We start from the raw sequence: 13,148 nt of genomic DNA on the forward strand, positions 1-13,148 counted from the left end.
AAAATGATAATTACCTCTTCGGCTTATTCCTCAAATGTGGCTTTAGCCATTTGACCCACATTACCATAATGATTAATGACTGACATTCCAATATCTGTCATTAGAGACCAAACATGTTTTTATCTCTCATCCCGTCTGAGCTGTGATGATTTGGAGGATTTAAAGGCTCAGATGGCAGACTTTCTTGCAGGAGATCTCGCAGCGGCTTTGAGCTTTACGTCTTATTGTGCTGACATCACACTTAAGCTCACTCACTTACACGCGTCCCGTTGCTTTTTCTATGCGAATCTTGCTTCAGTCATCTTATTAGTCTTTCCTTTGTGCGTGTGAACGTTTTCACCGAAGGCTAAAAGAAAGACAAGCTAGAGAAAAACAAATGTGTTCAACAGAGGCTCATTGGAAATACGCGCCTCTACCTACAATTCGAAAAAAGACGTTTAAGCATCGATGCGGTTTCCAGTCGAAAGTAAAACTTTCAGTCCTTTTCACACAAAGTATGATTTGCAGGTCCACAGTTTCGAATTGATAAAGCCTATTTTTCACATACTTATTTGAAGAATATGTGGAAATACTGTATATGCCTCTATATAAATTTTTGCAACCTTGTAGTTATGTACCTTACTGCACTTTTCGCCGCCATTTCAAAGTAAAATGTCCAAATAGTGGCGTTAAAACGCAAGTTTGATACGTGACTGTGGCACGTTTTTATTAGGTTGTTACAGGTATGTATTTACTTTTATAATGCTGCTTGAAGTGCGTTTTCCGGCCATTCAGAATTCAAATATCCAGTCAGTGTCGCTAAAGATTAATGCTCTGTCGTGTAAAAATGGATTTGCTGATGCAGCCATGCTATTTCAAATTGTCCTATGCTGAGTTGAGCTGTTTTGTAGAACCGTAGTTTCACGGGGTTCGAACCAGAGCTAAGTGCAACGCCGTATCACATAAGCTACTAAGTAAACCTACTGAAATAGAAAACGCCTGCATATAAATATTTAAATGTGACGACGACGTTCAAAAGTATCGGTTTTCAAATCATGCAGGATGTTAAAATAGTTTCGAAGTCATAACATTCTGCAACTAATTGCGCAGGAAATGAGCTTTTACTAACCTGCGGTTCATACTTTTGTGAGTTTTACTGCCTTGTCGTTTACAAAAAAACAATTTATAAGCCCAAATGAAGAACATTGCAGATTTAGTCGCCGCTGACAAGAAAAGGCGTAGAGTTTGTTCGAGTTTGCCATTGTTTTCATCAATGATTTTCTGTGATGTGCTAAGTGGATTAAATAAATCACTGCGCACAAAATGTATCGATTGAAGAAAAAGCTCTGGTTGTGGGATTTAAACCGCTGGCATCTGGCAACCGTAAACGTAAAAAAGCTTGCAGAGGCTTGTTGCAAACGCAAAATAAGGCAAATGCCAAATTAAAATGAAACATTGTCGGTGTAAATAACCGGCGAGCAAAAATTGCAGATGATTACGCTTAACACGCTGAGTGAAGCAGAAATTGTGAACGATTTATCATAGAGCAATACTGAACGTGACCAAAATGCTAACAGCGATTGGCAGCTTAAAAATAATAAAATAAATAAATGAATAAAATAGAATACTTCCGTATAATTTAATGGGATGAATTAGTTTCTTCTAATCTTTACATGTTTATTTAATCATTAATCTTCCTTAACGTCTTGGTCTTTTGCGCTAAAATTAATTTCAATTTATTTTCAACATAGACCAACATATTATCATCTATTCTCTGTAAACTTTATTTTCTCTTGCCCGTGAGAGTGTACTTGTCTGAATGTTGGTTTTGCCTGTTTATACACGCACTGCGGTGACCTTTCTAGGCAGAGTGGGCGACTCTGCGAGTGAGGTAACCAGTAATTAACCTGCCAGCGGAGAGAAACGGGAATATGGGTGAATATGTAAAAAGTATCCAGTGGGTAATCCAGGCTGGCGGTGTGTCCTTGCTGTTGAGATGAAGAGCAGATGTTCTGAGATGAGAGATGGCTAATGATAATGATAAGTTAATTACTTAGGCGTTATACTGTGGTTCAGTGAGATGGTGGTCGCATGCTGTAAAAGTGCACTGTGAAACGGTGATGAAGTTTCTTTTGGAATTTGCGGAGATGATGTTCCACGCACATTCTTGTTATGTAAGTCAAGGCTTTGAAACTGTGCGTGTGTGTGTGTGTGTGTGTGCGTGCGTCATACCATGCAGTTTCTACAAGATCTGCAATGCTTGTAATGCACACACACCTCAGTTAATGAGAAAATCATGTTTTCTCGGTAAAGGACTATTACGATCCATGTGGATTTAATTTTACTTTAACTCCTCTATTATCATATCCCAAAACAATATTTCTCCGAAGATTTCTGAGAGATTTCACAAGAGATTTGAGAGCAGCGGAATCATTTATCAACACATTTTCATCATGTTCGCTTTTTAAAAACAGATGTGTGGATTAATGCATCTTGCCTTTGGTGGTTATTGCTCAGGGACTATTATTCCTTAGGATTAAGGATTTGTTTTGTTTTCATTTATTATATATACTTATGCTCTATAGTCTTATTTGCCATGAGATGCCTACCTGGGTCATATTCTACATTAAAATGGAGAAAAAGTATGTATGTGTAGATAATGTAGTTATATTTTTTGGGATATTTTTAATCAGTCAACCCTTTCTCGTGTTAACGATTCTAGTAGTTGAGAGAGGAAAGGCAAGTGGTGTTGATGTGATGCATGTTAGGAATGCATGGTAAGTTTTACCATTGAAATGTAGAAAATGTTTGAAGTCTAAACAACATCGCTGTCAAAATGATCGTGGTTCATGACAAATAAAAAAGAAATACTGAAAATGATGCTTGCCAGACCAGTAGATACAATAATAAACAGTGGAAAGACCTAATTTCAGTTTCTAGTTAAAAAGGGTGCCGTGTAAATGCTCCCTAAAGTTGAGGAGAGACACATGCACAGCCGTCTCTGCAACAATTCTCAAAATCTTACAGACAACCAGTGCACATTTAGTTACTTCGCAAGGCCATAAGTCTTTGAAAAAACCCTTATAAGCTGGTTTTCAAAAAGGGCTTTTCCTGATATGTCCTCACAAAGTAAGCCAAAGGATATACAACATTAAGCTATGGCTTGAACATGTTTTCTAATTGGCTGTATGGCGTCTTAGTGGATTCCACACAACCATGCTTAGTTAGAGCCTAGTCCTTTTTTCAGGAAAAATAGAGGCATGTTTTACATTGTCAAAGGAGCACTCAGAATGACTGACAGATAAACTCTGGATTCCACCTTTTTTAAATGGGGTACAAAAAAGGTCCATTTCAATCAGTACATATTATTAGAAAGCATTTTCAATCAGCATTGTAACTGGCTTTATGTAGAGCCACTAGAGAGGCCAGAAGGTCAACGTCCTTGTCTAAAGATAGTGAAATAATTGCTTTGGCGAATTCCAAAGTTCTGGAACGCGGCAATGGCGTGATGAGGGAATCATTACATTGTCAAAGGAGATAAAAGAAGCCTATTTAGGTCAAATTCCCCAAGGTGGACTATCAGAGAGAACCCTACTCGCCTACCTCACTGTTGAAGGTATTGGAAAAAGAAAGAAAGAAAAGGACTTCTTATTCGGCCAGTGATTTTCATTTAGATTAGTGCTGCATTTTATGCAGTGAAGTGTCTCTCTGAATCTCACACTGTCTGTAAGGGAGGTGTTGTCAAAATGGTTCACCTCCTCCATCTGTAAGCATTTTATTACACGCGCTTGTTAAGAAAACACCAATTTTTTTTTTTTGTTTTCCTCCAAAGGAAGCAGCTGTTTTTGTGTTTGTGCATATGTACAGCAGTCTTCTAATACCAGAGTTCAAACAGAGGTTTCAAATCGAGGTTTAGTTACGCAGTGTTTGGTAGCTTATTAGTTCAGCTAACATTAAAGCTTCAACATTTGTCTCTGTGTAATTTCCCCGAGGCAGCAAATGAACCCCTTAGTTCTTATCTCTGCACTGTAAATGGGTATAAACGTCATTTTTATTCCTCAGCCTCCTTTTTTAATTTATTTGTGTATTTTTTAAATTTAGTTTTATTGATTAATTTTATTTTTTACATTTTTTTTGTAAGCAACCGAGCTATAGAATCAAATCCCCCTAAATGAATTTCAGTTACATAAAAAAACACTGCACGTTGCTAATTAGTTGCTAGTACTAATTTGATTATTAATTGTTGTTTTAATATATATTTCAGGGGTCATCTGTGCTTTGCACTACATACATTCAAAGAAACCTCTTTCTAAACCATCAGAATGAATAAACAGTTTTTAAAGACTTTGTAATAATTAAGCACGTTTCATGATAACCAGTTAAATGAAGAAAAACAAAAGAACAAAAACAAAACATTGAAGTTCATTGCATTTATTTAAATCAGCCTCTTATCTTTTTCTATTTTACAAACAGACCTAAAAAGCAACACAGATGTTCATGATCAAATAGCATTGTTTAATAGCTACATGGTTAATATGCCTCCAAGGTCTTTTTGTGCATGGAACATGAAAGAAAAAAAAAATGTGCAAGATGCACTTTTCCTGACAATGAAAGTAAATGGTGATCGCAGCTCTTCCTTGTCCCTGGCATTAAATGTATTTTATGTTCCATGCAAGCAAAAAAGCTATAAGGCTTAAAAAGGCTGGGACGCCATGTAAGCAATAACACTGTGTAGGTTCTTGATTGAATTATTCTTTTAAGTTCAGCTCTCCCCTGCTGAGTGCATCTCATGCATTATCAAACAAATGAAAATAGGGAAGTCTGTAGCTTTATGCTCTAGATCGCTCAAAGTCCTTATGCATCTAAGTGAAGTAGCTGCGATGATGGCTTTCTGTTCTTCAGAAAACTATGCCATGTTTAGTCATGTTTTATTTAATCAAGAACATCTTGACTAAATATCATCTTAGCGATTTAAAGGGTCAGTTACTTATTATTCTTTATGTAGTTTTCAAGCTCATTACATGCTTCCCGTGTTGCTAAATCTCAGATAGAAAACAGAAAACAGCTACTGACACAATCCCGTTCCATCAGCCAGATGTCTTTATGTGCACACGAAGATGTCTGCGACATCTGATGAATGTGTGAACAGATTCCTTCACACATCCATCCGTCCATTTCCGCTTCCGAGTTCTTGTTCCACCTTGTCACCTGAACCTCGTATGTCCGGCTTGTGTCTTTGGCTGTCCGCTCTGAGAAAAGAAGGTGGCCCGGGGGTGAGCCCTGAGGTACATCGTTCGGTGTTTATTTTGAAATTCTTGCTCCTTCCGTTACTATACTGCTCACAGAGTTGGACTCATCATTGTCGTAGACGTAAAGATGCTTGGGGACTCTGCGTAAGTCACCTTTCCATTTCACTTTTATTGTCTTTTTTCTCTCTGACCAAATTTACACCCGATGTTAACGTTAAGCAAATCATTGGTTTGTATTAAATACAGGTATAAACAGTGCCCAAAACATTTTGTGATGCAGTCACTCACCACACTAATACATTCAATTTGGATTTCACCGTTAACACAGGTGTAAATATTGACTCCCTTTCTGTTTCATCTCAATCTCTTTCTCTTTACTGCGTTTTCTCATTACTCTTCATTTCACTTTACATTATGTCGTACTGCGATCTTTCTTTTTTCATTCTTGTCATCTCTGTAACTCCTGGCTTTAACAAGCAATTATCAAAGCACCTAGTTGCACGAAGATAAGTTTAGAATGGTCGTGGACGACAAAGCATTTTTCAACAATTATAGACCTTTGCTGATGAGTTGTCAAGTTGTATTAATATGGACTATATGCTTCGGTGATCGTCAAGCTAAGAAGATGGGTGTTATTTCTAGTTTAACTGTACTGTATATATGAACAAGCTACATGTGTCAGACTACATTGTGTCTCCTCTATACACTGGACTTATGGCAATAGTGGTATCAAGCACACATGTATACAACTTAATACTGTATACAGTAAAACCTATTAAGCAGTATAGTGATGGTAAACATAGCTAATATTTCAGCTCCTAAAGGGATATTTATATAGTTTTATCAACCTTTCATCAACCGTACTTGCTAGACAAAAGAATATTTATGGATATCTGATGTGCAGTTATTTATCTGAAAGCCTAAATTAAATCCGTTCAACAAATAAAGAAATACTGTCTCTTTAGAAGACTCGGGGGTAATGCATTACAAGTAAAGCGAATTAGATAATCAGATTACTTTTTCAAGTAATTAGTAATGTTACTCATTACTTTTTTATTTACAAAGAAAAAATAATTATTAGTTGTTTTAAATACATTACTTTTTCACCCATTTATTGATTGAAAGCTCTCCTTTAAGAAAAAGAAAAAAAAATATTTAGTTTTCCTCAAAATTAAAAAACTGTGAAATGCTGCTTAGAATGTAATGCCATCTGGGAATAATTAAATAGGTTAAACAATACAAATATCCTTAATCCAATTTTATTAACTTTGCTGCTTAACTTCAGTGATCCAATTTAACCATACTAATAATTAAAAATGACTCAAGATAAACTAACATTTGTTCTTTTTTTTTTAAAATAATAAAATAATAATGTTGAACTTTCTTGTAGCGTTCTACCGTACAGCTTCAGTCTGAAGCTTTTAATGTTGAAAAATATAACTTTTGATAATTAAAATATAGATATATAACAAGTTGTGCAAAAGTAACATAACACGTTACAATCCATAAAAAGTAATGTGATTAGCTACTTTTTAGTGAATAATGCAATAGTGTAATGCGTTACTTTTAAAAGTATCTTTAAACTGCTTATAGGTGCAGATCAACATGAGAGTGAGTAATATATATTTGGATTTGTTGCTGGATATGGTTATTTAAGGTCATTTTACATCAGTGTTATGTAATTTTGCGATTCCAGAAAAAAACCAAAAAACTGTTTATTCATTCGCATAGAATAATACTATAATCATTCTGAATGGCATGAGTTGTGTATGAATCATGTGAAAGGATCGTCGTGTATCGGTGTATCTTCCACTGGTTGCTCTAATTTTCCTGTTTCCACAGAACTCTGGGAACGAAGAGCTACCGAACCCAGCTGACTATGTGAGCTGCCATCATCCGGGCAACAAGGAACAATTTATTGAACCTCCGCCTCCTTCCGCCTACCCCCCTGTTACCTTCCTGCCCCAGAACCCTTATACCCAGCACCCTACTAATACCCCCATGTACACCTTCCAGCCCAACGCGGCCCCTCCTGCCCCCCGACCCCCATTTAACTTCCCCAAAGAGCAGTCCGTCTAGACCCACGGCCGTCCGAGCTGGAAGACGCCCCATACAGGATAGCCATTACGCGTCACACCTGGAGAGAACAACACTTCCTTCCTCATTACTGTTGTCCTGCTCTGGCCACATCAGGATGCGGGAGGTCTCTCGGAACAATGAATAAAAGTGTCAGTAGTTTGTGGACCTGAAACCGTGTGTGTTGTGCACTGCATGTTTCACTATGAGGCTGTGGTTAGGACCCCTAGTCTTGTGCTGTAAATATAGAAACACCGCACCACAACTCTACACCCTCCCTCCCCTCACAACAGCACACCTCACTTCTCCTGAACACAGGGTATCAGCCTTCGCTCTGCCTAAACCTCTTAGATCTTTCCCTCTTTTATTTGAATTCTGCCAAGTGTCTGACCATTGACAGTGTTTCAAGAAATTGTCACCCGAAAGGGAACGTTCGGTCATTATTTATGCACTCTCATGTGATTTCAAAGCGTATGCTCATATTATATATATATTTCTTCTAGAGTGCGGGAGACGATTTTTTTTAATAACCTTCTCGCAGCCACCTTTTTTAAGGTAATTAAGTCTGTCAGGTTCCAAAAAACAGATATAACGCTCATTGGATGATATATGAACATATGATGAATATTTAACATCTACAGAACCCTTCCATTCCACAAAAGTTTTTTTAAGCTAAAAAGCGGTTCTTTTAAAAAATGTTCTCTCAGACAGTTCTTTGAGAACTTTAAAAACCTGACTTTAAACCTGAATGATATTTAACAGTTTTCTTTTTGTGTTCCTATATCTAAAAAAAAAATAATAATAACCTCATACAGATTTGCAATTGAATGAGGTTGAGTAGGTAATGACAGAACTGTTTCTTTGTCATTGTGTCACCTTTTTGCTTTCTTTTTTTTCTTTGTCTTTAAGTGAGTTTTGTTTTATCGATTTCCGTGTTACTCTTTTATTCTTCAGATTATATTTGCTTGCTACTTGTTGTACATGCTTGGGTTGAGTGACTGTTAAAATGTAAAATTTTATTTATCTAATGACATTTTGTCGAAAATTACGACATGGCACAACATCCCTACAGTGATTCTGCTGGAAAAGCGTGATATAGGCAAATTGGCAGTGACCGTTTTTCTCCGAAAAGAATTCCAAATAGTACCAGATATCAATGAAATATTTAGTCAATGCAATCTAAAATGTGAATGTTCCCTCTATTCTACATGGAAAAAAAATTAAAGGGCTCTATTTCACTTTTTCTCATAAGATATCATCCGACACAATGTCACAAGTGAAACACTTCGTTTTTGATGGCATAAACATCTTCATCTCGTTTTGCTTGTAGTTACCAAAGAAATAGAGCATTCCATATTTGCTTCCACGCAAATGTTTACATTTGGTATTATCAAAGATTTAGAGAGATAAACGGATACTTTACATCAGAAAACTCATCCACGATAAGCATAACTCTCATGCATCAATTCATTTCTTTGGAATCTTGTTCTTAAAAGTTACCGTGTTTTATTTCCATTGCTGCTGTATTCATAAGTGTAGGCTGTCCTTGAAAACGCATGCATTTCCTTACAGTTTTATTTCATCTCTTAAACCTACCATTAACATCCTAGTTTGTTTCACTGGTTTACCTACACAAAACCTTTTCAGGGACAATCCACAACTTTCTTCCTCATTAAGCTATTTTTGAAAGAAAAGCATACGTCGATGTATTTTTTTAGAGAACGATCCTCGATATGCTCTTACCGTCTAGAACACATTCAGCGTCACATTCGGTCCCGAACCCTTACGAAGAGCCAATACAAATCACTGCTGCCCTCTTTACAACCTCAACCAGACCTCTTCAAAGAATGAGATCATCTGACAAGAATGACGCTCATGTTGTTAGGCCATGTCAAACGTACATGCTGGAAAAGAAAAAGAAAAAAAAAAAATATTTGTGCTCAATGTTTGTGCTCGATGTGAAAGTTACAAGTGATAAAAGAGAAAACCCTTAGAGTTGTTCAGGATTGGTTTTAAAAATGTATTTTTGCAGTGGTTTATGGGATAGGTTACAATATGTGAAGCTACCTACTGTGCGCACCTTTATGTCTGGCATTGATTTGTATGTGTGGACTAGTGTAGCGTTAGAATCATCTGTGGTTCCTGGGTCGCATTGCTGGAAAGAAATACCTGTCCCCATGTCACATATTTTGGATTATTGCTGCCACATGTTTTATTACTATTATTATTATTATTATTATTATTAATATTACTATTATTATTTTCAACATTGAAGATCACGCATCATTTGCCACTAGTCGATTTTTCTTTGTTGTCCTACCGCCTCGGAAAATTTGAAATTGTAAATGTTTTTTCTTTAATTCTGAAATTGTGATATTATTTTACTTCATTTCTATGTTTGCAGTCCTGCCGGGTTTGTTTTTTTTTACACGTGAGCTGTAGCTTTTTGTTAATATTTTCTAACACATACGATGTATACATTATATCTTCATGTTTGTAAAGGAAAATCATCGTCCGAGTCATCGTGAACACATGAACTCAATCATTGTATGTGTCACTGCTAGTTATTCTTCCATACGTGAAGCATTATGACTTTTTGTCTTTTTTTACATGGGGATTATGTTTGGTGTAAAAATTAACTTTATGTACCAGATGTGTGAATCAAAACTCATGCAGATGAACATTAAACCTCACAAAATCTGAAAAGAAAACAAAAAAGTGTTTGTTTTGAGATATATATATATATTTATTTTTTTTTTTAAATGCATTTTGCTGAATTGCACGCGTTATGTGCTAAACTACACATTGTTATAAATAATTTAGTAGCCATAACAGCTAGTTGGCTAATTGTCTTAAAGCTATCTTGGTACTTTGTTCACCTGACCTTGAAAATAGCTTGATGGAATCCAGCAAATCTATTTAGAAGTTGAGCTATTTTTAACTTTCACTGCACTTTATAAAAATACAAAATGCCATGCCTTATATTGACCTGAAAACAACAGCGGTATTAAACTAAATATTTATTGAACGTTCTTGAATGTCTCGTAAGGACTTCTGGGAACGCTTCTGCATAATGACTCTTGGAAGTACTTCTTTTTTTTAATGGTACGATGAAATGAGATGTCTAAATAAATCGGTTTACTAAAATAAATTAGACTTGAGAGAGAGCAATATAGGGTCAGGTTTTTCAGATCGCCTTGACTTGCATCTTCAGTGATTCTACGCCGAAGCAATGCTTGTTTTCCGAACCAGCACAATGATCTCATGATTAAGTGGAACTTAAGTGCATCATTAGAAAGCTGTGATATCCAAATAAGCTAAACAAAGCTTAAACGTTTGCCAATAGCATGGTTCTAAGCCTGTATATTTAGCAGATTGTCTCCCTGATATAAAAATACAACTCATTTGAACATTAAGTAACACATACTTTGTTGGAGCGCCTTTAGATTTGATTACGCAATCGCCATAGCATCATCCCGATAAGCTTCTGCAACGTGATAACATTTATTCCCATCCACAGTTGCATTCATTTTTTGCTAACATCTTGTATTCGTGATGGGAGAGTCGGACTGCGCAGTCTTCTCCAGAAATTCCAATGATTCTCAATGGAGTTAAGATCTGGACTCTGTGGTGGCCAATCCATATGTGAAAATGATGTCTCACGTTCCCCGAACCACTCTTTCACAATTTGAGCCCGATGAATCCTGGCATTGTCATCTTGGAATGGGCCCCATGCCATCAGGGAAGAAAAACGACCTGTCTTTTAACCAAAATGCCCGTATAGGTCGTTTGCCCAAATCCCTGAAATATAACCCATCAGAGTACACACTACACTTGCTCTCCTATTGACAACAGGACGGTTTCATACGAATGTTTTTAACTATTTATCTATATCATAGTTTGGGTTTCTTGTAGCTCAGATGGTAGTGCATATACGATCATATATGATCGTGCGACCATGGATTTGATTCCAAAAAACTGTATATGCACTATAAATCATGATTTTGCGTTATTTCTGTTCAGGAGTATGTAATACTAGCAGATAATTACACCTAGTAAAATATGTACAAAATACTGTGTAATCGGTGTAAAAAGTCGTTACACGTTACATTTAAATAAAAATGGCAGTGACAGCCACGGTCATTATTTTTACGCTCGGTAAAACGTAATTATAGGACAAAAAACATAAATTCTGTAGGTCTAGCTTCCAAAACAGTTTGTTTTGATTTTTGATATTGAAAATTGGTTTGTCTTATCATGTCATCTTAATTATGAACACTCTTAGTTTGTAATGCAAACAGTTGTAACATTTACTTTGTATTGTTATTCTCTTTGTTATTTACAAACGGCTTACTTCCACGTTGAAGAAAAAGGTGGATGACACTATAACGATGCTGAACCTTGGCCAAGACCCCAGATCATAGCACCTATTTGCTTTGTTAAATCAACGTGGTGACGAGCAGTGTACACCTTAATATATCAAAATGAGAAAAATTGTATTTTAATATAATGTTATTACACGCTAACAACAGCTGAGCCGGTCACGTTGCATTACTACATTGAGAATTCTCTAGTCTCTCAGCACTCTAGAACAACCAATGCTTTCAGACGCAAATTAATTTTCCTTCATGACATCTGCTTATCCCAAATGTAATAGTCTATATCTGAATGCTAGTTTACGTCAGTACTCTGATTAGTGATGTATATGTGAACATTGCTTTGTTGTAACCTGTACACTTTCAACAACATATCTAAAAAACTATTTTGGACTGAAGAACATCATTCAGATTTTTTGGCTCGCAAGGCATTCATTTTCATTTGATTGGGAAGGCAGGATGATTTTCCATTAGATGTGCCATTAGATCCGTCACAAAGCTGTTTTTTCCCCCGTGTCCACTAGAGCGGCAGGCATTGCCTGATATTGTCTGATTGGGCATTTGGTGGTAGTGCTAAATTCCACGCTTTTGAAATTGTTTCCTGTCTCAAATGGCCTGTCCCGTTATGACACTTTTTGACAGCTGACAGTTGTGTTTTACGCATACTGATCCAAAATATTTATTCACGATTGTCGCTTTTGAAAGGTTTGCGATTGAGTAAACCGAATGTAACAGTCAACCGCAATGAAAATATATGGGAGGGAATGTGGGGTCAGTAGTGGGTGCCCTGTTTATATCCTTCCAAAAAATTACAGCAAAATCAAATTTGGAGATTTGTTGCTTTAAAGGGACGGGTTAACCCACAAATGAAGATTCTGTCACCGCTTAAATGTACAACCTGTTGGACATTCTACTGTGAAACAGACACATATATTATATATATGGATGAGGTTGAATATTATCTTTGACTTTCTTGGATGACAATAATCAAAACATTCTTTAAAATATTGTAACAAAACAGTGACGTTTAATTACTGCTTTTCTAATGGCATGTTTGATTGTGTGTCCAAAGCAGGCAAACCTCCAAGGTTAGCAAAATGAGTGTAACAACAGTGTGACATCTGCCTCTGTCAGAAATATGTGGGAAAGCTTATTATTTAGTAAAATGATAGCATATCCCAGATAAAGGTTCTTTCCTGCTCCTGTTCAATTCTCACCTGTCTAGTTGTTTCCTGTCTCTACTCCTACACTATCCTGACCGTTAAAGGTGAAAAGGCCCATTGCAATAAAAAAGCAACCTCTGAGCAGTGAAACATTTTTTATAGTAGAGACTTGCAAGAAATAACAGCAAGACAATAAAGAGATCTCCCATGTTTCTCACACATTTCTCTCCCATTGTAATTTTCAGTTCCTCTTTCTCGTTGTGTCTACTTTTATTTCTAGGGTTTTAAGAAGAAACATCTGATGT

At 36.4% G+C, this 13,148-nt stretch overlaps 1 protein-coding gene across 4 annotated transcripts in view; it reads left to right on the top strand.

Annotated features, from left to right (window-relative positions):
- The window catches only part of nectin1b (nectin cell adhesion molecule 1b), a 189,789-nt gene extending 179,767 nt beyond the window's left edge, over window positions 1–10,022 (top strand). For 2 of the 4 annotated variants that reach the window (XM_043264728.1, XM_043264732.1), the window contains one exon: window positions 7,071–10,022. In XM_043264728.1, the coding sequence (XP_043120663.1) occupies window positions 7,071–7,307 (237 nt within the window). In that variant the 3' untranslated portion in view covers window positions 7,308–10,022. The remainder of the gene's footprint in view (window positions 1–7,070) is intronic. The other 2 variants (XM_043264731.1, XM_043264733.1) reach the window with 2 other exon arrangements.
- Window positions 10,023–13,148: the final 3,126 nt, after the last annotated feature.

This window comes from Puntigrus tetrazona, chromosome 18 (assembly GCF_018831695.1).
Source record: "Puntigrus tetrazona isolate hp1 chromosome 18, ASM1883169v1, whole genome shotgun sequence".
Classification (NCBI taxonomy): Eukaryota; Metazoa; Chordata; class Actinopteri; order Cypriniformes; family Cyprinidae; genus Puntigrus; species Puntigrus tetrazona.